Source organism: Clarias gariepinus, chromosome 10, assembly GCF_024256425.1.
Source record: "Clarias gariepinus isolate MV-2021 ecotype Netherlands chromosome 10, CGAR_prim_01v2, whole genome shotgun sequence".
NCBI classification, from domain to species: domain Eukaryota; kingdom Metazoa; phylum Chordata; class Actinopteri; order Siluriformes; family Clariidae; genus Clarias; species Clarias gariepinus.
This window is the reverse complement of record NC_071109.1, coordinates 4,825,362-4,852,447: the sequence shown is the minus strand read 5'-3', so window position 1 is coordinate 4,852,447 and position 27,086 is coordinate 4,825,362. Positions and strand designations below refer to the sequence as shown.

The 27,086-nt window shown below is 35.5% G+C and overlaps 4 protein-coding genes across 7 annotated transcripts; all 4 read right to left on the bottom strand.

The window, feature by feature from the left end:
- Nucleotides 1-430: 430 nt before the first annotated feature.
- Nucleotides 431-2,953, bottom strand: LOC128532276 (uncharacterized). Of its 3 annotated transcripts, none has more exons than XM_053506524.1 (4): nucleotides 2,901-2,953; nucleotides 2,409-2,756; nucleotides 1,095-1,448; nucleotides 431-853 (listed from the first exon to the last, which is right to left on the bottom strand). In XM_053506524.1, the coding sequence occupies exons 1-4, from the start codon at nucleotides 2,938-2,940 to the stop codon at nucleotides 708-710; spliced, it is 888 nt and encodes a 295-aa protein (XP_053362499.1). In that variant the 5' UTR covers nucleotides 2,941-2,953; the 3' UTR covers nucleotides 431-707. The 3 variants fall into 3 exon arrangements, with proteins under 3 accessions (XP_053362499.1, XP_053362500.1, XP_053362501.1); XM_053506525.1 differs by having other exon boundaries at nucleotides 1,098-1,448; XM_053506526.1 differs by lacking the exon at nucleotides 431-853 and having other exon boundaries at nucleotides 1,087-1,448.
- A 3,401-nt stretch (nucleotides 2,954-6,354) lies between these two features.
- On the bottom strand, nucleotides 6,355-10,093 carry LOC128532113 (uncharacterized). The gene is made up of 6 exons (XM_053506339.1): nucleotides 9,982-10,093; nucleotides 9,393-9,740; nucleotides 7,825-8,169; nucleotides 7,535-7,648; nucleotides 6,806-6,855; nucleotides 6,355-6,504 (listed from the first exon to the last, which is right to left on the bottom strand). Exons 1-6 carry the CDS (start codon nucleotides 10,052-10,054, stop codon nucleotides 6,370-6,372), a joined length of 1,065 nt encoding a protein of 354 aa, XP_053362314.1. The 5' UTR covers nucleotides 10,055-10,093; the 3' UTR covers nucleotides 6,355-6,369.
- Nucleotides 10,094-11,935: 1,842 nt separating this feature from the next.
- Nucleotides 11,936-15,130, bottom strand: LOC128532184 (signal-regulatory protein beta-1-like). Of its 2 annotated transcripts, XM_053506417.1 has the most exons (7): nucleotides 15,046-15,060; nucleotides 14,815-14,865; nucleotides 13,884-14,234; nucleotides 12,927-13,262; nucleotides 12,655-12,771; nucleotides 12,440-12,483; nucleotides 11,936-12,353 (listed from the first exon to the last, which is right to left on the bottom strand). In XM_053506417.1, exons 3-7 carry the CDS (start codon nucleotides 14,221-14,223, stop codon nucleotides 12,225-12,227), a joined length of 966 nt encoding a protein of 321 aa, XP_053362392.1. In that variant the 5' UTR covers nucleotides 14,224-14,234; nucleotides 14,815-14,865; nucleotides 15,046-15,060; the 3' UTR covers nucleotides 11,936-12,224. The 2 variants fall into 2 exon arrangements, with proteins under 2 accessions (XP_053362392.1, XP_053362391.1); XM_053506416.1 differs by lacking the exon at nucleotides 14,815-14,865 and having other exon boundaries at nucleotides 15,046-15,130.
- Nucleotides 15,131-18,518: 3,388 nt separating this feature from the next.
- On the bottom strand, nucleotides 18,519-21,908 carry LOC128532038 (uncharacterized). The gene is made up of 6 exons (XM_053506254.1): nucleotides 21,824-21,908; nucleotides 21,243-21,584; nucleotides 19,780-20,115; nucleotides 19,325-19,444; nucleotides 18,783-18,826; nucleotides 18,519-18,701 (listed from the first exon to the last, which is right to left on the bottom strand). Exons 1-6 carry the CDS (start codon nucleotides 21,867-21,869, stop codon nucleotides 18,570-18,572), a joined length of 1,020 nt encoding a protein of 339 aa, XP_053362229.1. The 5' UTR covers nucleotides 21,870-21,908; the 3' UTR covers nucleotides 18,519-18,569.
- Nucleotides 21,909-27,086: the final 5,178 nt, after the last annotated feature.

Genomic DNA, 27,086 nt, shown 5'->3' with positions numbered 1-27,086 from the left:
ATTCACGTTAAGCTTTCGGAATTGTGACAGTCAAATTTTTATTAATAATATTAAATAAGATTCAATATTATTTGCCTGATTATATGTTTTTCGTGCTACAGTATCTTGTTGAAGTCTCACTGTTGAGAAGAAAAGGTTTATTTCATACATATGATAAAGTTAGAATAATAAGATGATATATTTAATATTATTTTAAATTAATAAACATCATACTACTTTATAAACAATGAAAAACAATAAAAATATTTAACATGTAAGAGGTGATATAATGTATTTTATATATACAATAAACAATGGAAAACAATAAAAATATTTAACATGTACAGTGGTGATAGATTGTTTTTTTTTTTGTGAAAGGTGCAGCCAAGGAAGTGTAAAATGTAGTTAATTACCAGTCACAATGTAAGATTACTGGTAATGGGTGCTTTTATCACATTTGGCTTTGCTTAAATTTTTGCAACATAAACATGTCTGGTAGAATTATTTCTATTGTTTACACTGAAAGGAACAGTATAAAGTGATCAGCTTATTAACATTTAATGACATTAATTAATTAAATGTTAGAAATTGATATTTTCCATGCAAATTAATTCACCCTGTAACTTTTTTCTACAATTTGTAGTGTTACTGGAACTTTACTGTAATTATGCATCATCAATCTGCACAAAATAATTCATAATAATAAAGTGGATGGAAAATTCAGGTTGCTAGTTTAGATATAATTTTGTTAACTTACCTTTGGACTGATCGCAATTCCACTTTTTACAGATGATTAAACCTTGAGCAAAGATCACAATCACACATACAATCACTGCTACTGCAAGGTAAATCACTTCAGGACCTAAAGAGCTTACTGCAGGACAACAAATAGAGAAATAATGAATACATACAGTACAGTAGAGTGATTATAACAGCTGTTAACATGAACAAAAAATAACAGTCTTTTTAAATATTTTTAAATATTTTAACATATAATTCTTACATAAACTTTTACATATTTAGAACAACTTATCATGTTAACTTGATAAAAATTACATAAATAGAAAGAATACAAATGCACTTTTTATTAAAACCCCTAAAATGTTTTTACCAACCACCATTTGAAAAGTCCTCCAACCGTACTCGTGTCCCGTTCCCAAAAATGATCTTCCCACACGCGGCCACAGCGCAGTAGTAAGTACCAGTATCATTGAGGCTGAGGATGTTCTTGGAGAGGTTGTACACACAGGTGTGTGTAGAAGAGCCGCTCTCACACTGATGGCTGCTGTTGTGATGAGTGTAAATGATTTGAGGATGGGATTGTGGTGGAGCAGCTCTGAACCAGAGCACTTGGAGTTCTGCTGCTCTGCTCTCAGAGAGAACCGAGCACTGCAGAGTCACTGACGCTCCTGCAGGAGCCGAGTCCAACACACTGCTCTGTGATACTGACACTTCTAAATCCCCATCACCTGTTCAGTTTGTTATATAGACAGTGTAAGACCTTGGCTCTTTTTATAAACTTGCCAAGCAAAGTTTAGAACAATACAGTACAAATATTGTACATTACAGGAATAAAGTAACTTTTATGAAATTCAATATGTATTAAAAGTAAAAAATGCCCTAATGAATCTGAAAATCATGTGAAAAATTCATATAGCAAGTTCTTTTTTTGAAAGAAATAACACAGGAAAGAAATCATGGACAACAAGCATTAGGAGGAGGCCTGATGCAGATGTTCTGACCACCTTAATTAAACTTAGATACATTAAACATTTAATTTGCTGAATCAAAGATTTCTTCACATGTGCAAAACGTTTGCTCATTAAGTTTAAAAAATATTTCCACCCAAAGACCTAAAAATTCACGTTACAATACAATCCAAAGTCGTCCCTCCCACCAAAAGCCTACATTTCTTATCAGTTGACTGTATATCATGCAAAAATTTAAAGCTAATTTTAATCAATATCATGAGAGATCCAAATCGCTAAATCAAGACAACATAATTCTATAGAAGTGCATTAGTTCCTAATTTACATGCACCAACATCAACAATTTGTAACACGTTGTGTGTACTATTCACAATTTAGATTTTGACTCAGTAAGCCTTAAATAATAAGCATTTTATTGGCCATTTTAAAAAGATCCAAAATCAGCAAGTTACATAGGATGAAAATTGATAAAGTAGGATACTTAATATTAATCCTGTATACATCTTCACATATGTATATTAATCAGATATATTACATTGTAAAGTTTCTTTTTGCCATTTAAACACTATACTACAGTAGAGGAGATTTTAGGCTTTTTATAAGGGTGCCTTTCGAAATGACAGAAAAATGTTACAAAAAATATCATACATTAGAAAAAGTTCAACATACATGTGAGGCTTTTCTACGAAAAAAAAATAAATAAAATAAATAGTTAATTACCTGTTACAGCCAAGAAAGTTCCATTAGATAGTGTAATATTCTCCAACATGCATTTTTCACAATAATAAAGTCCTCCATGTTCTTTTTTTATATGTGGAATTGTCAGAGCAATGCCGTTATCAGAAATCTCCATTTTAAACCCAGAAGTCTTGAAATCAGGGGAGATTTGGACATCCTTATATATTAATCTCTCTCCTACCTTCTGAGGCATCTGTCCAAGGGTTTGTTTGTACCAAACCACGCTATCAGTCCTACGAATGTCTCCAAATGGGCAACTAAGAGTCACACGTCCTCCAGACTTAACTGAAATAACTGAAGGTTTTGAAAAATCCATGGCTTGAGTTGGATCTTGGAAAAGAAATCAAATTAAAGAAATAATGCAACAATGCAAGATAAATAAATACATTATTTAATTTTAAACAGTTTGTGGTAATCACAAGTTTGTCCAAAATACAGTATAGACTGTTTAAATACAATGACTATACAACTTACATATGTTGAGAAATAAAATAATTGTCCTGAGTGCAGTCATCCTCACAGGTGAAATGATAGCTCGAATAAGCAGTTTGAAATAAGCTAGCTGTGAGAGCATCAAGTATTTTGTACTGAAGACTTTCACCTGATTGGCTGAGATGGATTTACAGTACAAGTCATGTTTCCTTTCCATTTACATGTTTCTATATTTGGTACCCAGTTTGTTTGTTACACAGGGTGCGATGGTGTAGGGGAAAAAGAGACCATAAAGAGTAAAAACGTGGTATAACTTTACACAGAATTTTCCCATTCAGCTTCCTGTTTTATTTACATTATATAGCCTAAATAAAACCCTTTATGCATGATAAAAGTTCTAAATAATTACAATTAAAATATGTAGAAATACAAGATAAAAACATCAACTGATTTAATTTCATGTACAGTAACTAATTGTACTGCAATTTGTCTCAGCAAAAGTGAATACCGTCTAGATGGGACAGCAGTCCTTGTTACATATGAGGGGTGTTCATGCCAAACCAGGGCATGTGATAGTGCAGAATAACAGAACACAGTAATAAGAGTAAAAGCTCCCTTTATTTCTCTATTAATCAAAAGAATTATATAAGTTTGTATAGAATTTGAATTTGTATAAATTAAAAGGGTCAAATAGTCCCTGATGAGCAACCCGAGGGCGACAGTGGCATGGAAGAACTCCCTGAGATGGCAATAGAAAGAAACCTTGAGAGGAACCGGACTCAACAGGGAACCTATCCTCATTTGGGTGAAACAGGAAGCAGGAGTTGATCTGCAGTTTAGCTATAACAGTTGATGTTAATTGACGTTAATATGGAGTCCAGGTAGTTATTGGATGCTCAGGTAAACTATCGAGCAACTGCAGCCAAGTCAAGTCCTCAGAGAAAGATCAGTCGAGGCCAGAACTGTCTTCATGGTAGAGTGAAACCATTCCTAGACACCAGACGCATCCCGAAGAGACACACAGGGCATCCATGCGACGAGATCTTCAACCAGAAATGGGGCACCAAAATGGGTCAGACAGGTCTGAAGGGCAGAGAAAGTCTAGATCACTGGCAACTCAGGAACGACATGTGTAATTCGACAGAGAGAGGGAAAGAGAGTGAGGGGGAGAGAGGAAAGAGAGAGAAGGGGAGAGAGAACAGGAGACAGTTAGGTCTGGTCGCAGTCACATTATGTATATTGTAAATGTATATTAACTGTAGAGTGCAAGCAGAGACTCCGGTAGAACTAACTATGACAGCATAACTAAAAGGGAGAGCCAGATGGAAACACAGACATGAGGGGGAACTGAGAGGTAAAGCAACCAATCACCTCACCGTCAACAAACCTGAGTGATCAATGAGAGTGAGGAAGACAGCATCCAAACATACCAGATTACCATAATACTCTACGTCCATGAGTCCCCCAGATCTGCTCCTTTACCTAAGGCTAATCTATTTATAAAAATTCTCGTTTAAATGAATAGGTTTTTAGCCTGGACTTAAACACTGAGACTGTGTCTGAGTCCCGAACATTAATTGGAAGGCTATTACATAACTTTGGGGCTTTGTAGAAAAAGCTCTGCCCCCAGCTGTAGTTTTCATAATACGCGGTACTGACAAGCAGCCTGCATCCTTTGATCGAAGTAGACATGGCGGATCGTAAGACACTAGCAGTTCACTCAGATACTGCGGCGCGAGACCATTTAATGCTTTATACGTCAAGAGTAGTTTTTTTTAAATGAATGCAAAATCTTCATGAAGTGAAGATAAGATAGGGGTGATGTGCTCGTACCTTCTGGTTTTAGGGAAGACTCTTGCTTGAAAAGCATGAACTAGTTTTTCTGCATCGTTTAGCAACAATATATTCCTTAACTTGGCAATATTTCTGAGGTTAAAAAATCCTATCCTGGTAATATTATCTACATGAGCATCAAATGAAAGACTAGAATCTATAATGCACTTAGTGTTTCACTAGAGCTTGGATACCATCAAGGTGGAAAGTTTTTTTAGTATGTTGCAGCCATGATTGGACTGCCTGCATCACGTCTGAAATGCTGGCCTCCCAGGAACTCCTTTAATGCCTTAAACATGCAATAATGGCTTGAAGCGAGGTCAGGACTGTACGGGGGATGTGACAACTTCCAGCCGAGTTCCTGTAATGTGCAAGTGGTGTTGGTGAATGATTGTGTGTACCGTTCACATAGACTGATGCGTCTCTTCAAGTTATCCATTGATTTTCAAGGATCAGTCATTCTTTTCTCTGAATATTTATAAGTGTGACCGCATTGAACTCTGAGCCACCTTGGACCGGATGGTCATTTACGGGGTGCGGCCTCCTTTAAAACGTTTGTACCATTGAAATGTTTTATTGTGGCTTAGAGTCTCATCATCATACAGTGCTTTAAGTCTTTGTAAACGTCAATTAGTTTTAAACCTTCATTCACCAGAAATTTCATCACAAGTCCCAGTTTGACCTGAACACCCCCCTTCCCCTATAATCTTCATTATTGAACATTAATACTCAATTATGATTATGTTTTGATTCAATTTCTGTAACATAAGCTCTGTCAGTAAAGGCACTCATATGGTGATGGCTTCAAATAATCCAAGTTTAATAATAAACAAGCTCTTGTTTAACCAAAAGGAACTCAATTGGAAAATAAATGTACTGTAAGTTAGTAAGTATTTCATTCCTCTAGTAAGTAGAGGAATAAAATACTTTATTGTATTACTTCATTGTATTGTAATACTTCAACAGTACCTCTGCTTCATCATGGCAACCCCTTACTAATTATTTTTCTATTACAGAATACCATAATCTGTTGTTCCTCATATCCTGGTGGCGGATCAAACCTGGTGATCTGGAATAATAATCCGATTGTTTGTTTTTTCCTTATTGTGTTCTCGCTCTTACTGTTTTCTAATATATTCTTTATAGAGACTTAACAAAGCCTTTCATTTATTTGTATATTTTGCCTGTACCTGGTCTTCAGATGTGGAAAATAAACAAATATTTTTAGTTATGTATTTTGTGATGAGACAATTTAATATATTCTATTTACAGTACTTTTAATCAAACACACAGAGTTGGCAAATTAAAAATAGATAAATAAATATTTCTTTGTAAAGTGTTGATCCACATTAAGCCTCTAGAACAGTAGTGTACTGGAGCAATGAAAGTTGTTCTTTTTAATCAGATGGAGTTTTGATGATAATGGTGGAGAACTCTCTAAAATGTCACTGTTAAATCTTCCTAAGGTTTTCAGGTTGGGATGTGTTTAATGATATGGAGATGGGTGGAGCGAAACCATGGCAGAAAGCAAATAATTTCCCTCCTCAGAACATCAGTGCCACCCCCCTATTTAATATCAATATTTATTCGTTTTTTAAATTCATGATGATTCATAAGAGCCTGCTCAGGATCAAAAACATTAAATCAGCTTGAACAGACTAACAATTTTTTAGACATTTTATTGAGTAATGGTGGAAAGTTTCACTTCAGTATACACACTGTCTTGCGATCGATCTCGATTTTTTTTCACTTTTTTAGTTTTCCTTTCACTAAAATGTACAGCAGCATAATTTAGCTCCGCCGCATCATGGCTCTGTGGAAATCAGCATAAAAAAATTACTGATTAATAAAGGTAGGGCTTATTTATATAACTCAATACTGGAAACATAAAAATATTTAAGGCACATAAATAATAAAACAATATAAAATCAGCAGAAAATTAACTGACTCTTAAAAGAATTGCTACATATCATGAAGAATATTAGTGAAGTATTGTTAGTGAAAAGTTAATAATCTTTAAAAAAATCTGTTTAAATAATTATAAAAAGAATTTTAATAGATCATCATAATTATTATTCTGTTATAAATCTTTTATTCACTAATTAAACAAGTACCTGTGTGTTTGTCTGCTCAGTGTTTATTACAGCATTGTGCTGAATTTTCTCTGGAAAAAAATATTATTAGATATCATGTAGCACAGATAAAAAGCCTGAGTTATTATTTTAAGATAATAATATTATTATTATTTTTTTAGTAATTTACAGTAACAAAGATCTTTTAATAACAATTTTATTTAAATCCAATACTGTATCTAAATATGAGTTGTGAATAATGTGTACATTTTACATAATGAGATGATGTATATTTTTACTTAAAAGTTTTTAATGTACTCAATTTTATCAAAATAGTTTAACATAAACAATTTTACCCTTATTTATTATTGTCCAACTTACATGTTTCTCCTTAAGTAAACATTCTGTCCGTAATAATAATATTTTAATTATGACCATTTTTATGTATGGAAAATTAATAGAATGCAGTGACCTCACATCTCCACGATCAAGGGTTTGAGTCCCGCCTTTGAGTCTGTGTGTTTGCATGTGTTTCTCCTCGTGCTTTTTTTGTGCTAAGTCCTAAGACATGCAGGCGTTTCTAAATTGTCCATAGTTTGAGAGTGTATGAGTGAGTGTGTGAGTGTGTGCATGCTTGTGCCCTGTAATGGACTGGCACCCTTTTTAATGAGTCCCCTGGGATAGGCTTCAGGACTCCTATGACCCTGTACAGTATAAGCACTATAGAGCATGTGAGTGGACACTATCATTATATTAACTTATAACACTTACTGTTTTGTTGACCATTTTTCTTTTTAAAGAGTAAAACAGCTTGGACGAAGATCAGAATCACAAATATTACCAACGCCGTTCCCAGGTACATCAATATAGGATGATAAGCTGTTGCTTTGGGAGAGAAAAATTTATATCAAGTTACTATCTGCATATAAACTTTTAACATGATAACAAAGAAATAAAAAGTCACATACCATGTGACATTAACCAGTTTACCTTTATTTTAATATTTCATTAGTTTTCTGTATCTATGGAATTCAAATAATATGCACAGATTGTTCACCAACCACAATTTTCTTCTTGTACTCGTGTCCCGTTCCCAAAAATGATCTTCCCACACATGACCACAGCGCAGTAGTAAGTCCCAGTATCATTGAGGCTGAGGATGTTCTTGGAGAAGTTGTACACACAGGTGTGTGTAGAAGAGCCGCTCTCACACTGATGGCTGCTGTTGTGATGAGTGTAAATGATTTGAGGATGGGATTGTGGTGGAGCAGCTCTGAACCAGAGCACTTGGAGTTCTGCTGCTCTGCTCTCAGAGAGAACCGAGCACTGCAGAGTCACTGACGCTCCTGCAGGAACCGAGTCCAACACACTGCTCTGGAACACGGAGACTTTTAACTCGGCTTGATCTGCCAGACATTGTCATAATATTTGTAATAAATAACTTAGACAGTATTAAAAAAAAAAAAACAGCAGGTAAGGGTAAAATATTTACCTAGCTTAAGATTAAATTTCAGAATATACACTACCCAGTCAAAAAAAGTCACATATTCTAATATATTTGAATATATAATCACCTTCAGCTTTGACTATGATGCAAAATGTGGTGGCCAATAAATGTGTGAAAATCAGGGAAGAGCAACTGAATAGATGTGATAATTACATAATTACAGTACATTCAGGTCATCAGATGACTTCATTTTATTGCCACATAATGTTGCTGAGTCTAGACCTGAGCAACGTACAATCTTTAGGCTCTCTAGTGAGCTGAAGCCTTTTGCCTGATGAGTCTCACTAACAAGTGTTTTTTTCTATAGAGACAGTTGTTTAGTCCCAATTCTGTAAATTCTCATCTCATCTGCATATGGAAATGCTCTTACTTTAACATAGTGTTATTTTATTTATTTATTCATTTATTTTACAACAATTTTACAATTTAAAACATTTAAGTGATCCCAAATCAAGATCGTTCCAGGATTAAACCAAAGATGATTTTTTTTTCAGAACACGTTTCTCCCATGAAGTTAATGTTTCATCATTATCCCTCCGGGTTTTAATAATTCTTTGGACAAATCAAATTCAAGTTCTTAACCCAATTTTAGCCTTTCCAGCAGTCTCCTTTGTTGTTTTCTTTGCTTAACGCAGGCTTTGCTAAAAAAGTTTTTTTTTTTTTTTTTTTTTACCAGACAGTGCATTTTATAACAATAGCCTTAACAGTAGTACAGCTGGAGAACAGAGATTGTTACAGTAGTACATCATAAAATGTAATGAATGATGTACATAAACTTATTAAAAACTTATAAAATCACTGATATGATAAAACTCACCTTAAGTCTCTATTGCCAGCTCTTTTAGTCAGAAGTATATATATATACTCATACACTCATACACTTATACAAAAGTATATAAGGAAGAATATATATAATATAATCCAATTATATAAATTAATAAAAAATATGATGTGTCATTCTTTTTTTTTTTTTTTTTATTGCTCTTGTATAAGCGAAACAAACACTTTCGGATAGTTTTTGTTGCCTGACAACAAAACTGTCAAAAGCATATCAAACAAACAAACAAACCATCAAACAAACCAACAAGCAAAAAGGTAATTCATCTACACATAAATGCTTACCTTTCACTGATAAAAAGGTTCCTTTTGCGAATGTTGTTAAAAATGTAACTAAGCCACAGTAATACATGGCTTCATCTGATGGATTCACATTCATTATTGTCAAATGACAGCTCTTGCTTTCTTTCTCAATCCTGAACCTTGAAGAGTTGAACTCATCTTTGTAAATGGGATCCTGTACATTCTGGACTACAGCCATTAAAGAAGGTTCATGTCCTCCTGATTGTTTGTACCAAACAATGGGATCAATGATTTGTTCTTTCAGAAAAAAGCAGTGTAGAGTCACTTTCTCACCAGCCTTAGCTGTGATCACCGCGTTCGGCTGATGAAGGAGGCTGGCTTGTGCGGAATCTAGCATTGGGAAATAGAGAATAAAAAATAGTGTGTCCAAACATAATACAAATTTATTGTACAAGCCAGTATATGAATATTTTGCTCTGTTTATCATCATTATTATAAAAACATGAAAAAATAAACATTTTCACATCTTCACTCATCTTTCAATAGCTGTTAATCAACAGCTACTTGTTCATCATGCCTAATAATATTCTGTTTATAATTACAAAAAATCTTACAAATCATCAGCACTTACCAATTTTATTAAAAAGCACCACTGTAATCCACAACACCAACACCATTTTAAATTTTAGGTTTGTGTAATGCATGTCCTTTTGATGAGCTGTTAAAAGGTCAAACTGAGCACATTTCATGTCAAGAGAAAGATTTATTCCACTAGGTACTGTCACAAACTTCCTGTGGGTTTCTCCTCCCATATACAACAACAATTTAAATCACACTAGCAGTCCTTACAATCAAAATTTTATTACATACATAAATAGGTAAATAAAAAAAAGACACAAATCTTCTGACTGTTAATTTTTAATTGTACTGTAGGATTGACAAATCCTTAATTCTAATTAGTCAGATGGTGTTAAAGAAAGTCTCGGGGGATTTTCTTTTACAGTAAAAATAATTTTTCGCTGCTTTAGGTAAATGCATTTGAGTGAGTTAATTTCACAGTAATGTTAATGTTAATTTCATAAATTATTAAAATAATGCAATAAAATTACAGTAAGTATACAATAATTTTTTAAAAACTATATCCCCAAGTTGCTTTATTGAAATGTAAGAAAATGACATCATCCTTTTTTAAACACTATATTATTAATATAATTGTATAAATTGACAATCCTGGCTTATAGATGGCTTATAGATGGCCTTAGGTTTTGTCTCAACCTTCCACTTACTTTAAGTTCATAGGGACGGAAATATATTCAGCCTCAAACCACTGAATTCTTCCACCTTAAGCCACAGAAAAATAGTGTTCGTGAGATTTGCTCTAGGTTTACCAGCACTGTCCCCTCTTGGGAAGGAAATGTAATGTGTGGTGAAAGGCTAAAAACAAGCTCATTGTGGTGTGTACAGTATTGAGGGCAAATCAGAACTTCAATCTTTAGCACCTTTACAATCTTTAGCACTATTGGTAAAACAGGGAATCCTTGGACAGCGATATCCCATAATCCACAGTCTATAACCATGAACCAAAACATGAACACAGTAGACCGACTTGGCTCAAAAGGAGTGACATCCTCAGCAGATCAGATGGAGTGGAACGATATTCTCAGTAGAGCTGGAGAGTCGGGAGAAAATACAGGCCTGGAGCTGGACTAGAGAGGTATAGCACTGGTTAAATCAGTGGGCATTATGCATGATGGGTGCATCACTTCCCTTCTTACTCTGATGGACACATTGCTCTAGTATAGACTCAATATACACTCATTAGACTATGTGACTTTTTTCCATCGCTCCAAATCATTATGCTCCTCAGTGAGCTGAAGCCTTTTCTCTGATGAGTCTCACTGACAAATAATTTTTTTATAGACACACAGCTGTTTAGTCCCAGTCCTGTGAGAAATGCTCTTACTTTCACTTTTAAACATGGTGGCTTTTCAAATATTTATTTATTTATTGTACAACAATTTTACAATTTTAAACATTTAAGTGAAATCAGGATCATTGATGATTTTTTTTTCCTAAACACATTTCTCCTATAAAGTTTTATATATGGGTTTTAATAATTCTTTGGACAGTTCTTAATCCAATTCCAGCCCTTCCAGCAATCTCCTTAGTTGGTTTCTTTGCTAAATGCAGGCCCTTCTAAAATTGTGTCTTTTTATAAGTGACAGTGCATGTTTAGAAGGTGTTACTACTGCAGAACAGAGCTAATTATAGTACATTATTTCTTACATAGTATGTCGTAAAATGTAGTGAATGCTGTACATACTTATTTAAAATGTATACAATCATTGCTATGTTGAGATTTACCTTAGGTCTCCATTGCCAGCTCTTTAAGTCAGAAGTATGTATACTTATACACTCATACAGAAGTACTGTATATATTAATAAAATATATTTATAAAAATAAATTAATAAAAAATATAATGTGTCATTCTTTTGTACAAACACTTTTGGTTAGTTTTTGGGGCCTGGAAACACACCTGCATATGCAGGTAGCATTTTTTAACTAAAAAAAAAGGAAGGGGTGGGGCAAAACATAATTTTTTTTTGTGTTCAAACATTGTGTTCATGAAGATAGGTGCAGGGCATGCTAAGAGGGGAGTTTATGACAATTAAACAGCAGAACATAAAACATGTCAGAAATTAATTTTTAAAAGCAAAAATCACAATAATTCTAAAAATTAGGGCCAAAATGAAAAAAAGAGAAATCTGTGGGTTTAGTTGTTGGTGATTGCAAAAACAAGAAAAAAGATTCGGAAAACAGAGAGAAAAAATTCAATATTTCAATCATGATGGATTTTTTGAAAGTGGAAAGATCTAAGAAGTGGTGAGCATTTTGACTTCAGAGTACACACTATCCTGACACTGCCCACTCTTTCCTTTTCTTTTGGTTTTCTTTTCATTAAAATGTAAAGCAGCATAATTGAGCTCAACAGAGTCACGGTCCTAAGGAAGTAAATAAAAATTAGACACAATTATTTAAATAATAAATATACAGTTAATGAGTAAAAAGTCAGGCTCATTTCTGATACCTGAGCGGCTGATTTTTCCATTCTTCTATTAGTGCTTGGTCTCTCTGGTGAAGAATAATTTAACATTCATTTAATTTAGAACATACTTTACTCCATGGTTTAGGGATCCCTATTCATCATGTGAAAATATTTGACTTTATTATTATTATGAAATAGTATATTGTAATTCTAGAGAAATCAATTAATTCATTTAAAGCTGTAATTTTGTTACTTACTTGTATAATGTATATGTTTTCTCCATTTACAGAATAAAACAGTTTGGATAAAGATCACAACCACACATACTCCCAAAGCTAGAGTGAGCCAGATCACTACAGGATCCAAAGATTCTTCTGTAGCACAAAAAATAACATGAAGAAAATGTACCCTTAAAACATTAATGTAAATGCTGCATAAAATACTAAGTAGATCTCCCTGCGACCTAGCAATAAAAATGTTAATACAATTTTATATTCATTCAAAGATTGAAGCATTAATGCCTTCTTACTTAAGTTTATTCTTGTCCCGTTCCCAAAAATGATTTTTCCACACACAGCCACAGCGCAGTAGTAAGTCCCAGTATCATTGAGACTGAGGATGTTCTTGGAGAAGTTGTACACACAGGTGTGTGTAGAAGAGCCGCTCTCACACTGATGGCTGCTGTTGTGATGAGTGTAAATGATTTGAGGATGGGATTGTGGTGGAGCAGCTCTGAACCAGAGCACTTGGAGTTCTGCTGCTCTGCTCTCAGAGAGAACCGAGCACTGCAGAGTCACTGACGCTCCTGCAGGAACCGAGTCCAACACACTGCTCTGTGATACTGACACTTTTACATCTCCATCACCTGTTCAGGTTAATATATACAGATGAATCTCACTTGTCTCTCCTCATTAGGTATATGTTTGTATGGATGGGATTTGTATGATTTAGTGTACGCTCAGCTATATTCGTTAGCTATCCATAGTGAGAGTGTATTCCATAATAATTTTACGATCCATAAATAAAAAAAAAAATATTAATAATTTATCATTATTAAGGACTCATTAATGATATTTACAGTTAATTATAAAATACATTAGTAATGAATGGACATAAAAATGTTTTTCACATTTGATAAAATCTACTGTCATTTAAAAATCTACTTATTATACAGCATTTTCTTACAGTGGGATAGAATTACTGCTTTATAACATTTAACCAGTATGTACTATATAATTGCAACAAGATCAAGAACGCCATGAAACATGAAAAGTTCATCTTTATCTAATATACATACTTTCTTATAGTACGATCATGATTATATTTCTATTAAAATTCATACAGTAGCAGCACATAAAAGCATTTTAAGTAAAAATAATACAGATAGGATTTTCAAGCGATTGCTAATCAAATTTTAACTTAAAATTAATATCAGTACATTGCTAAAAATGATTAACAAAAATTATAGCTTACGATAATTTCCTACCTTTCACTGACAGAAACGTTCCTTTTCGAAATGCTACAGTTATTTTTTTAAATCCACAGTAATACACAGCTTCATCTGACGGTTCCACGTTGTTAATTTTTAAATTGCAGCTTCTTCTCAAATCCTCAATGGAAAACCTAGGCGAGTTGAACTGACTTTCAAAAATAGGATTTTTTACCACTTTCTGGACTGTGACCATTACACAAGGCTCGTGTCCTACTACTTGTTTATACCAAAGGATGGGATCAGTGTTTTCTTCTTCCTCTTTAAGGCAGTGTAGAGTCACATTATCACCGGCAGCAGCACTGATCACTGAGTTCGGCTGAGTGATGGTATGCATTTGTGCTGAATCTAATGTTAGGAGCCACAGAACAACCAAACAATGTTATACTTGAATGGCACAAAACCTTTCTATAAAATGCTGTATGGTATAATGGATTATATACAGTATTTAACCTGGGAGACTATTTAAGATGGTGAACTATGTAAGAATTTAAGTAGGTACACTACCGTTTAAAAGTTTTAGAACACTTGCAAATTTCTTTGTTTTTGTTTAGTGATTTATTTTCTACATTCTACAACAATACTGGGGATTTCAAAACTATAAAATAATACATATGAGATTAGGTAATTACGTAACAACAAGAAAAACAACAGTTAGTTGTTATTTTAAGACACAGAGGTCAGCCTTTCTGTAATAGTTCTTGCAAGAACAGTATTGTCAAGTGCATTTGCAAAATCCGTCAAGCACCATAATGAAACTGGCTCTCATGAAGGCCGTCCCAGGAGGACGAGACCAAAACCTACCTCTGCCGCAGACGAGAAGTTTATTTAGAGTTATCAGCCTGAAAAATGACCAATTAACAACCAGCACCTCAGATTAGAGGCGTTATGAAGTCTTTACAGAGCAGAAGTAGCAGAAACATCTCACCATTAACTGTTTAAAGGAGATTAATGCATTTTTTGGACGCCGTCAGCATTCCTTTACAATGTAGAAAGAAATAAAAATCAGGAACCATCATGGAGTTAGAAAGTGTTCTAAAACTTTTGAACGGTAGTGTACATAGAATGACCATATTTAATAATACAAATTTGGCAACAAAGTAAATTATTTTATTGCAATATAAATCATCTGAATAATTACAAAAGCAGGATCACTCACCAGTATAACTAAAAAACACCACCATAATCCACATCAGCATCATCATCTTACACCTCAGGTTTGTGCATGAGCATGTCCTTTTTACAATTTGTCTTAAAGTCAAACTGAGCATGAGGGGGGTTACGGAAAGTTTTTGCAGACTCAGCCCCCTAAGTTTATGGGCGTTGCATCTATATAAAAAAAAAAATCTTAAAAAAAAAAAAAAAGAGGAACAAAGACTATTTCGAAATAAATGTTGTGTATGTACAGTATGGATGGCCTGGGAAAACCTTCCTATGGTGGAATTTTTACATTTTTCTCTACATAAAGGCCTTCAAACTACAGTTGGTGTAACAAATAAGTTTCCATTTTGTATGTGTCAACCACAAGTAAAGGTCAAGCAATTTGAAATTTGCTTGAAATAAAATCTCATGTGACGACATCACAGTATAATTTAAACTGTACTGCTCCAGAAATCCACTGTGCAATCCATGTGGTACAAAAACCACACCGCAAACACAGATTTTGAATAACTCTGTAAAAGTGGAACCTAATTAGGCCCATGTATAATACCCTGTATTTGACATTTTCTTGTTTTAGATAACCATATCTCTGACTAGAATGAAGCAGGAAATTACTACAGATGATTGTTAGTGGTTTCCCCTCCTCATTTGTCATATTCTACCACTCAGTATATATTCTCTTAATTTCATTCTTTATTGCCAATCAATAGAAACAATTGCAGCCTGAAGTTACGCTGACTTAGCACTATTTTTCTGTGATTAAAGATAGGCTGTATTGTATTGAGACACTGAGAAATGTTGTTTCAGGCAGCTCATCATAACGTGATGGCAAATAATTTGACGCAGGAGAAAACAACGGAGTGACACATGGCCCATTTCTCTCACACTGGCATTTGCATTGGATGTTCATTATGTGTATCATGATATGAATGCCAGCTGGTAAACATGTAGGTTTTGTGCCACTCATTTATTACCACCATGTTGAGTGTAGCCTGAAGTTTACCACTTTTTTTTTGTCTGTTCAGACAATCAGTATGAAGAAATGCTCACTACCACTCATAAAGGAGTCAATGTGAAGGGTCCTCTATGAGGTTAGTATGAATAGGTAGATGCAAAAACACAATTCTTAGCAACATGGCAGCCTGAGCTCTTTGTTCTGTTGAGAGGTTGTGTCGACGGGGGACTGGGGCAAATTGACCTGCATGTTTCAGATTTACCTTTGGCTCAATTCCAGACTTTCAGGAACTACCATCACCAAAGACACAGGAATCGTGGTTCTCTATGCTTTATATGGATTGAGGTGGTAGGCTTGGAATGCAACGACTCTGTCTGTTCACTTACAGATGTGGCCATTAGGAAAGCATGTTTTTCCTGCGGAGGGCCACAACGCGTTTTGCAAAGTGCCACTTAATCCCACAAGCACTATTTTGGAATTTAAATAAATGTGTTGTGATTCACAGAATATCCACATTCTTAATGGCTACATCTGTAATCTCATAGTTGACTTCTCCAACTCACCTTGTAACTTCAACAGGCCCTTGCCATGTGGTAAGAAATTTAAGGCGCTATGCAGGTAGTAAAATGAACACTTACTGGTGCAAATACCCATAACCAAGTAATCTTGTTATAGAGACTAAATTGATACTTCTGTAGCAAAGTATCTTGTGTTAATTAACCCAGTGTGGAATTTTGTTCTTAGTTTAAGAATATATTAAATTAAATTTTTTACTGGATGACGGCATCTCGTCCCAGATTTAGTTGAGGTCTCTTAAGGCATTATTCGGCTTGCATCTGTATGATGATTCAAATAGGGAAAAACCCATAAAGACTTTTGTGACCCTTCCTACTGTAAACAACAGGGGCTCAAGACAAATTTAAGCATCATCAAGAATTCAATTACGAATCCTGTTTTTCAGGGTTTGATTAATTCCTTCAACCAGACATTTGTGGGAATTAAAAGCTGGTCCAACTGAATTAAATGGCCAATAATTCATACAATTTGCATAGAGTGTGTGTGTGTGTGTGTGTGTGTGTGTGTGTGTGTGTGTGTGTGTGTGTGTGTGTGTGTGTATGTGATATAAAAACCATGTCTTGATCAGTCAAAGTCGTTGCCTTTGCTGCCGAGCAAGCCTAGAACTAAGATAAAGTGATGGCATATATCAAAGCATTGTAACGGTCTATGTCTCCACTGCAAATCATGCAAAACAAATGCCAAAAAACAAAACCTGTCTACAAATATGCCCTATTTATCTACTATATACTATTGATGCATGTAGCGCACTCCATGGTTTGCTATACTGTAAGTTGTGTCACCCGTTAACAGTGACCTGGATACCTATGGCTATGAACCTAAGCTATAAACCTGCTGCACATTTTATCAAGAACTTAACATCACCCAACACAGTTAAATATTAATTAGAGCATACTATTTTGTCATTTAGTCATACTTGTGGAAACAAATGGTTTAGCTATTTTTACAGATTCAATCAAACAGATTTTTTAAAGCATTCCAATGTTGACAGCTAAAAGCTATTTACATCAATAATAAACAAAGAGTCTGACATATTTTGATCCACTACAAACAGTCAAAAACAACTTGACAAACCACTCTAATCGACTTGAAAAGAACTTGTGAACTGTTACAATGTTTGTGGTCAGCAACCTTGGGGTGGTCTACATGATACCTCAACATGACTGATTATTTTCAATTATCTGTTATTATCATCAACAGCACACCCCACATGCTTTATTTCATACATAATAAAAAGATAATCTTTACTTACTGTATAAAAAGCAAAAAAAAAAAAAAAAAAAACCACAATAAATTCAATAGTTACTGTACTCTAGTCATGGCCTTAAAAACCCAAAGAATTTTAGCCATTTTTTTCTGTTGTTTTTTATTTTATTTTTATAAACATACTGCATATACTGTAGGACTTTTTTTAAGGACTCATTTTAGTTAACTATACAAACATGACTCAAAAAAAAAAAAAGAAAATGTGCCACATAGGCAAATACATAGCAGAGATACACATAATCACGTTTCTTTCTGGATTTTTTCGGTGGTTTCTATGCCCTCTCCCCCCAATCCAACCTCTCTCAAAAAAAAAAACACACATTTTTTTTTTTAATCCATATTAGCAAATACATTTTTTTTAAACATCATTGACCTGTCCTGTGTTGCTGGCATGTATCTATGTGCTAGGGTTTTAAATGAACTAGCATCACTATGGAAGCCCAGAATTTATCCATTTGATGCAAATATTTTACGGTAAGAGTAAACAACATCAGAAGCAGAGTATTATATACTTTATTTTTTTTCCACAACAGTAACAACAACAAAAAAAATAAACATAAAAAAAAAAAAAATCCCAGAACCAGTATTAAAGTCAAAAGTTTTTGAGTGAGATTAGATTAGAACTTAGATTATTAACCTTTCAGAATAACTCCACATACCTACAGTAAAAATTAAACCTGATACCTATGTAAATTATTGACACTAAATCAGCTTAAAGACTAAATCTAAGTTATAGGAGGACATTGCACATCTGAATATATAATATCTTGCGATTGGTGTTTCTTTACTCTTCCTCTTTTGGTTCTCCTCCCATTAAAATGTAAGGCAGCATAACTCAGCTCCATATTATCAGACTCCTGTAGAAATGGATATTAAATTATAAATGACATATGATATAGATATAACTGCTTGTCCATTCACATTTCCAGAATACTTACCTGATTGTGGCTTTTATTTGTCACTGAACCTTCTTTTAATCTCTCTGTCAAAAAAGAAAATTTACACTTTATTATTGGATCTTTATTTTCATCTACAGAACATGTAAAAAAAAAAAAACAGGAACTATCCATACTTTTACTAGATTTTCTTCACTTCAAGTCAAATGACAAAAAATGTATACTTGGATAAATACTAAATGAAATCAGGATGTTGTTATCATATATTTATCAACTTCATAATGAGAATAGTAATTCTTTCTTTTATGTTTTTAAACTCCTCTTTGATTTCTACTTGCCATTTAAACCTAGGCAGAATAAATACTAACATCAGTGTTTCTAATAAAACTTTTACTGATAAAATGTTGGTGGAAAGAATGATGTGAAAAAAAAGATTTAAATCCTTTTTTAAGACGAGTGAGAAACAAAGCAAAATAAGACGGGTCTGCAAACGTTCTTTCTGCACTGTACAATGGAAATAACAGAATATCTTTATAGCGTCATAATAATAATTACCTTTAATAATAGCCATAATGCAGACTTACCTTTATATAGTTCATGATTTCTGCTTTTACAAGTTGCAGCAAAGGTTAAAGCAAAGATCATAACCACACACACTCCCAAAGCTACAGCGAGGCCGATCACTACAGGATCCACAGAGCTCTCTGTCATACAATAAACAACATAATATCAATACAGCTAAAGAATAAAAAGTATGGTAATTCTATCAGTGTTAGAACCATTTAAAACTACAAAGTAATTTAAGTAGTTATAGAAAAGTATTAGAGAGATAAGTATTATTCTGGAACATGCATTTGTTTTTCAATTATGTTTCTCTGGTGTGATATTTACATACCGAGTTGCAGCAGCATTTTCTTTATAAATTTCTTTTAGACACTAAGATGTATAAGTGTCTGAGAGACTCAAGAACTGAAGTGGAAATTTCTGCCCCATACACAGTGCAGTTATAGACATAACTTTCTAACTATAATTAACTTACCCAGTTGTACTTGTGTTCCGTTTCCAAAAACAATCTTCCCACACAGAACCACAGCGCAGTAGTAAGTCCCAGTATCACTGAGGCTGAGGATGTTCTTGGAGAAGTTGTACACACAGGTGTGTGTAGAAGAGCCGCTCTCACACTGATGGCTGCTGTTGTGATGAGTGTAAATGATTTGAGGATGGGATTGTGGTGGAGCAGCTCTGAACCAGAGCACTTGGAGTTCTGCTGCTCTGCTCTCAGAGAGAACCGAGCACTGCAGAGTCACTGACGCTCCTGCAGGAACCGAGTCCAACCCGCCGCTCTGGAACACGGAGACGCTTAAATCTGGTTTACCTGTTTGGCATAATATACAGTAGACAGTATAAATTATTACTGTATTATGTAACCTGTATAATACATAAAATATGCAGACCAGAAGGATTATTCATGTTAAATAAAAGATAAATAAAAGATAAATTTAAATCTTTAATGATCATAAAAGTCATTCAGATGAAACTTGGGGCATTTTAGATTTTACATAAAAAGGCATAAACCTGAAAAAGAATAATTCTAAAATGCAAAATTCATTTTAAGCTTTTACCAAAAACCTAAATGTCTTAATCTAAGCAAAAAATTTTACAGCTTACATCAATTACAGTATCAATACTCATAAAGAAATATGAATAATTTGCATTTTAAATGATTAAATATGGCAGTATAAATGAAAATGGCATTTGTGGGGCGCATATAAAATCATCTCCTCAAAAATGGCTGAAGTTAGCAACTTGAAACTCTCAGTGAAGCAAAATGGGTCATTTTTATGTTATGTTAGCTTCTTTAGAACACACATCTTCTGTATTTAATGTACACCATAATAAAAATAGAATCAGCACTAATATTGTTTTGGTCGATAGCATTTTATTCTAGAGCACTAATGAATTCTTACTGATGAGGATAATTTAATAAATTATACCTAACTAAATACCTACATGTACTAAACGATAAAAACTCTGGTAGGAAAACCAAAATTGAAAGAAGAATCTTTTATACTTAATAGTTTTTTTAAAAATTGAGAAAAATTAAATATACAGATGACATTAGGTCACACATATGTTCAAACATCATTGTTGCGTTTAACAGCTATAAAAAAAAACATTTACTGTATTGGTTTTAAATCGAACTATAAATTTCTGATAAAATGGAGAAAAGGAGCTAGGAAGAGTTTTTCATTTTTATTACTTTTGACATTATTTTTGTTTAACATAAGTATTTAAACCATATCATACCAGCAACATGTGAAGCATTTTATGCTAGTATGTATAAAGACACATACAGTAATATACATAATATACAGTAATTAAGAGTAATTATCGTTATTATTATTTATTTATTTTTACAAATTTATGAGTGTTTTAAAAGTGAAAAGTGTATACACAATTGTTAAAATAGACAAAACTGGTTCTGTAGATTCAAATTCTTACCTTTCACTGATAAAAATGTTCCTTTTCCAAACGCCTTTTCATAGTTTAGAATTCCACAGTAATACATAGCTTCATCTGATGGTTGCACATTAGAAATTTTTAAATGGCAGCCCCCTTTTTCTTTCTCAATGTTGAATCTTGGTGACTTGAACTTCTTTTCATAAGTAGGTGTATGATGAACCGTGACCATTACATGAGGCTCATGTCCTATTTTTTGCTTGTACCAAATGACAGGTTCAGTATTTTCCTTTTCTATTTGAAAGCAGTGCAAAGTCATATTATCACCAACATCAGCAGTGATCATTGGGGTTGGCTGATTGATACCGCTTGTCAGTGCAAAATCTGCAGTTGTAAAACAAAAAATGTCCACCAACAACAGCACCAAAACTTAATTCTACTAATAATACATAGTGTTTTGTTATTGGTATTGTCATAAGTGCAGTTAGATTTAGGCAGGAAATAAAAACAAACATAAAAAAAACAAGTAAAACAAAAAAGTTGAAAACTCTGTGGCAAAAATCTATAACCTATGTTATAATATGATGTGTTTGATTTGGAACCATATAAACATCAATACTTACCAATTTGATTAAAAAGCATCCTTGTAATCCACATCAGCATAATCATCTTGAGTCCGAGATCTGTCTATAGTATGTGTGTTCTTGCTAAAGTGTCAGATGATCAAACTGAGCACATTTGACTTTGTGGCAAAGTTTTATGATGTGTACCTCTGACATCAGAATTTTCCACATGATTTAAATTAGCAAGAGAGCAGCAGTAGTTAACTAACTGTGGCCCTTAGTTTTTTTTGTTCTGTTCCTTCTTTAACAACTAATGCCTTTTTAACAATTCACAGAAAATGCAAAAAAAAAAAAAAAATTAGGTGCAAAATTTTATATATCTGAATGCACTTTTTAAAATTTCATGCAATATATTAACAAATTATCTTATTTATTTAATTGAAATATATTTTATTACCATAGTGTGTTCAAAAATAGACAATGTCACAAAGCAGATTTACAAAATATAGATATTGGTGTAGATTTAAATCCCCAGTGAACAAGCCAGAGGTGATCATGGCATGGGAAATTTTTGAGATGGCACGAGAAAGAACCTTGAGAGTAACCTATTTTAAAAGACAAGTTATTATCTTTTATGTGTCACTGAGTAATTTGATTATGTGTCACTACTTATTGATAGATTAAGGTAGAGATAGGGATACTTAGAGTGAGATCTTTTAATTATAAGGTAACATGACATAATTGCTCTTTGGGACATAAAGCAGCCAGCTTAAGTTAATGTGTAAGAGTGGAGGGGTGTAAGGGACCACCACTAGAGGTCACTGTTTGTTTTTGTAATTTTTGTTTGCAGACTCAGTTTCCCAGAAGGCACCTCGGTCAGGTGATGCGAGTGCACACCTGAGCCGAGGTAGCTTATTAGGTCATTTATAAATAGCTGTTTAGTCTGGGAAACTGGGTCGAGCATTGTTAGTTGTACTACTGTGGGCATTTTGTTTTGTTAAGTTTATATTTCGATTTAAGTTTTGTTGGGTTTGGCTCTCATGCTGGCAATGTCTACTGTAGATGTTCTGTGTGTGTCTAAGTTTGTGGAGCTGACTCAGTCATGTTGGTAAGTGTGGTAATAATGTGTATGTAAGTATTGTTGTTTGCCTAGTCCCGTCTTTAGCCTCTGTGTCTTTAGCCTCTGTGTCTCTAGCCTTTGTGTCTCTGAGCTTATCTCTTGCCAGAGAACCCATGTTTCACCCTATGTTTTTGAGTATTGTTTGAGTTTGTTGTTTGTTCCTTAGTTTGCTTTGTGTCTTTATTACTTATTTTCTGTAACTGCCCTTATTAAAAGACTCTTTTCTTTCCACCCACGGCGGCAACATCCGCCATTACAACCCGAACATGACAAGGGGTCCACAAAAGTTCAAGATTTTTTTTCAAGAGCTGTTAAAAAAAAAAAAAAAAAAATAGCTAAACAAATATCTTTTTAAAGTAGACTTTTCATATTAAGACCCTAATACTAACTTTAAAGCTGTTTCAAAAGTGTGGGGCTTTGTAAGAAAAGGTTTAATTGTGTTACTATTCATTATTGTAGGTACCAATAACCAGGTAGGTGAACCACACATTGAAAGTGTTTTGTGCCGCTCATTTATCACCACAATGTTGAGTATAGCCTGAAGTTTCCCACTTTTTTGTCTGTTCAGACAATCAGAATGAACAAATGCTCACTACCACTCATAAAGTAGTCACAGTGAAAGGTCCTCTGTGAGGTTAGTATGAATATGTAGACACATAATTTCTTGTAACATGGCAGCCTGAGCTCTTTGTTCAGTTGAGAGGTTGTATCAACAGGGGACTGGGGCAAATTGACCTGCATGTTTTAGAGTTACCTTTGGCTCAATTTTAGCCTTTCAGGAACTACCATCATGAAAGACACAGGAATCGTTGTTCCCTTTCTAAAGCTACACTCGATGCTGCAGAAAAAAACTATTGGGAACATTTTTTGCAACCGGTTGTTGAGGCATGTGTGTCAAACATGCCAAAGTTTGGCTTATATAACCTCGGCCAGGTGATGTCATTTGAGTAGGGGCACCTGAAGGTTATAAATGGACATAAACCGGAAACATCCTCAAGTCTTTTTGTGTTCAAGGACGACATTGTGTGTGTATTTTCTTTGAAATACTGCGCTGCAGTGAAAATGTTGAGTGAAAATGAAAAAAATATATGAAAATGCCCTCTTCGCCCTCTTTTCTTGCGCTCTTGCCGCATCGGGAGACCCTTGCATCTGCTTCTTAAACGCGCTTTAGCGCTTCTTCTGATCGGCCGGAAGAGACCTCATTTCTTGCTTCTGCTGAGATGGAAATTGCAATCTCAGAACGCCTTTCGTGTGACGAATTAACATACGAGGAGTTACTTGAGGTTGTAACTAGGACGGTCAAAAGCCTGCAAATCGACTGGCCAAAACAGGAGCAAGAGACCTCCAAACGCTCAAAGCTAGACGACAGTTTTCTGTTAGGTAGCTGGGGGAAGGAACCTCAGCGATGGTCTCTCCCCTTCTTTGGTGACTTTCTATGACGAGTTGACTCGGTCATGGAGGAAACCGTATTACTTCCGTGTCTTTATGTCATCGACGTTGATTTATTCAACTATCGTTGACGCAAAGGAATAAGGTTATATGATGATACCCCAGATTGAAGAGACACTTGCAGTCTCTTTTTCCTGGGAGCTTATCATCATTACAAAAAGCCACTCTGCCCACCAAGCCGTGCAGACTAACTTCTTAGACTAAGACTATCTTCGCTGGTGGGAAAGACTTTTTAAGCAGCGTGTCAGGCTGCTGCTGCCCTGCACACCATGACGGTTCTGCAGGCATATCAGGCTGACTTGTTAAATGATCTGAGCACTGGCGGGTCCATTGATGAGGGGGCGTTTTTTAGAGCTACACTGAGCCATGGATTTGTCTCTCCACGCCACCAAGCGAACGGCCTGTGCCATCGGCCGTTCTATGGCTGCTATGGTTGCCATGGAGAGACATTTATAGCTAAACCTTATTGGCATCAAGGATAAAGATCATACTTTCCTCTTTGATGCCCCCACCCCTTTCAGCCTATTCAGTGATGCCATCAACACTGTCATCACTAGGTTTCGGGGGGCGAAACACTACGAGGAAGCATTTGTGAGGTTCCTTCCTCGCCGGGCACAAGAGTCAGAGCCGTCGGCCACCCACTTCTGACCAGGTCCAGTTCCTTTAAGGGGTGAAGCACAAAAAGAGAGTGTGGCGCGTCGAACACCCCTGGTAGGGACTGGGGTACGGCTCGTCACGCTTCACGATTTGCCTCAAGAAGACTGGACCTTTTTCTTCCAAAAAGAAGTCCTGAGGCTGGTGTGCCCAGGACCGTGGGGGTGTCTTCCCCGGGAAGGGGGGGCATAGAATTCCAACAGAGAATAAGAACTCCTTCCTGGCACCCTCAGAAGGCCATTGTCCAATCTTTGCCACCACTGATGTTTCGGGGAGCAGTGGTCTCTTCAGCGCTGAACATCTAACATCTCCCCATCTAGCCGAAGTGTCAAAACTTGTGCCCCTTTTACAGAAACTGGCAGTGTGGAAGCTACTGCCAAGTATATCCTTGGGTTCTTAGGACTGTAGAGAGAGGCTACAGAATTGGTCTCCACTTCCGTGAAACCAGAACGAGTGCATTTGTTGACACAAGAATTGCAGACTTTGATGGAAAAAGGGGCCATAGAACATGTTCCCCTGCCAGACAGACAGTCAGGCTACTACAGCAGGTATTTCTTGGTTCCCATGAAAGACGGGGGGTAGCGTCCAATTCTGGATCTTCGCAGGCTGAACCGCTATCTAAAAAATACAAGTTTAAAATGTTGAGAGTCAAGACGATTTTTTCTCAAATCCAACCAAATTGGTTTGTGACGATGATGTTTTGTGAAGGACGCATATTTTCATATAGTAATATTGCCATAGCACAGAAGGTTCCAGAGGTTCACTTTTGGGGGCAAAGCTTACCAGTATCGGGTCTTTCCATTTGGCCTAGCCCTGTCACCCTGCACATATACAAAGTGCATGGATGCAGCTCTGGCTCCTATAGGACACCAGGGCATCCGTATTTTGAATTACATAGACGATTGGCTGATTTTAGCTCAGTCTCAGGAGCTAGCGCTTCGACATCAGGATGTCATCCTAGCTCATCTCAAATCTCTAGGGTAAAGACTCAACGCCAAGAAAAGCGTTCTCTTTTCTGCTCTGAGGACAGCGTATTTGGGTGTCGTATGGGATTTGATCGTAATGTATCTAATCCATTCTAAGTACCCTAAAGAAGATCAAGCTAGGCCAGCAAGTAACTGTTTGTTACCTTCAGAAAATTCTAGGTCTCATGGCAGCTGCATCCATGGTGATACCTTTGGGCCTTCTGCACATGACCCTTTCAGTTGTGGCTGAGAGCCAGGGGCCAATCCCCTGAGGCAAATAAGGGTTATGCGGCAGGGGCTTTATATCTTTTCCATGTGGTTCTGACCCCGGTTTCTGACGGTTCCCACTCTAGGTCCGTGTTGTCATCGCAAGATGCTAACGACAGATGCTTCCTTCATGGGTTGGGGCGCGGTCTTAGATGGCCGTTCAGCCTACGGGATTTGGAGAGATCATCTTCTCACATGGCACATCAATTGCCTCAAAATGATGGCTTTACTTCAGGCCCTGAAATACTTCCTCCAGCAGTTGAGAGGCTACCATGTCCTAGTGCGGGTGGACAACACTACGGTAGTCTCTTACATAAATTGCCAGGGCGGATTGCTTTTGCACTGCTTGAGCAAGCTAGCGCAGCAGATTCTGCTATTGGCACAGGATAAGTTCTTGTCCCTCTAGGCAATTTACATTCAGGGGCATATGAATGTGGGAGCAGACTTGCTGTCCAGACAAGCTGTCACACATGAAAGTTGGACAATTGGGGTGTGTGCTGGGTGCAAGCACTGAGACCCAGCAAGGGGGACAATTACCTAATATTTCTAAGGCATTATTTGGCTTGCAGCTGTATGATGATTTAAATGGGGAAAAACCCATAAAGACTTTTGTGACCCTTCCTACTGTAAACAACAGGGGCTCAAGACAATTTTAAGCATCATCAAAAATGAATTTACGAATCATGTTTTCAAGGGTTTGATTAATTCCTTTAACCAGACATTCTTTTGTGAGTAGTAAAAGCTGATCCAACTGAATTTAAATGCCCAATAATTTGTACAATTTGTACATCGTGTGTGTGTGTGTGATATGAAAGCCATGCCTTGATCAGTCAGTCACTGCTTTTGCTGCCTATGCTGCAAGCCTAGA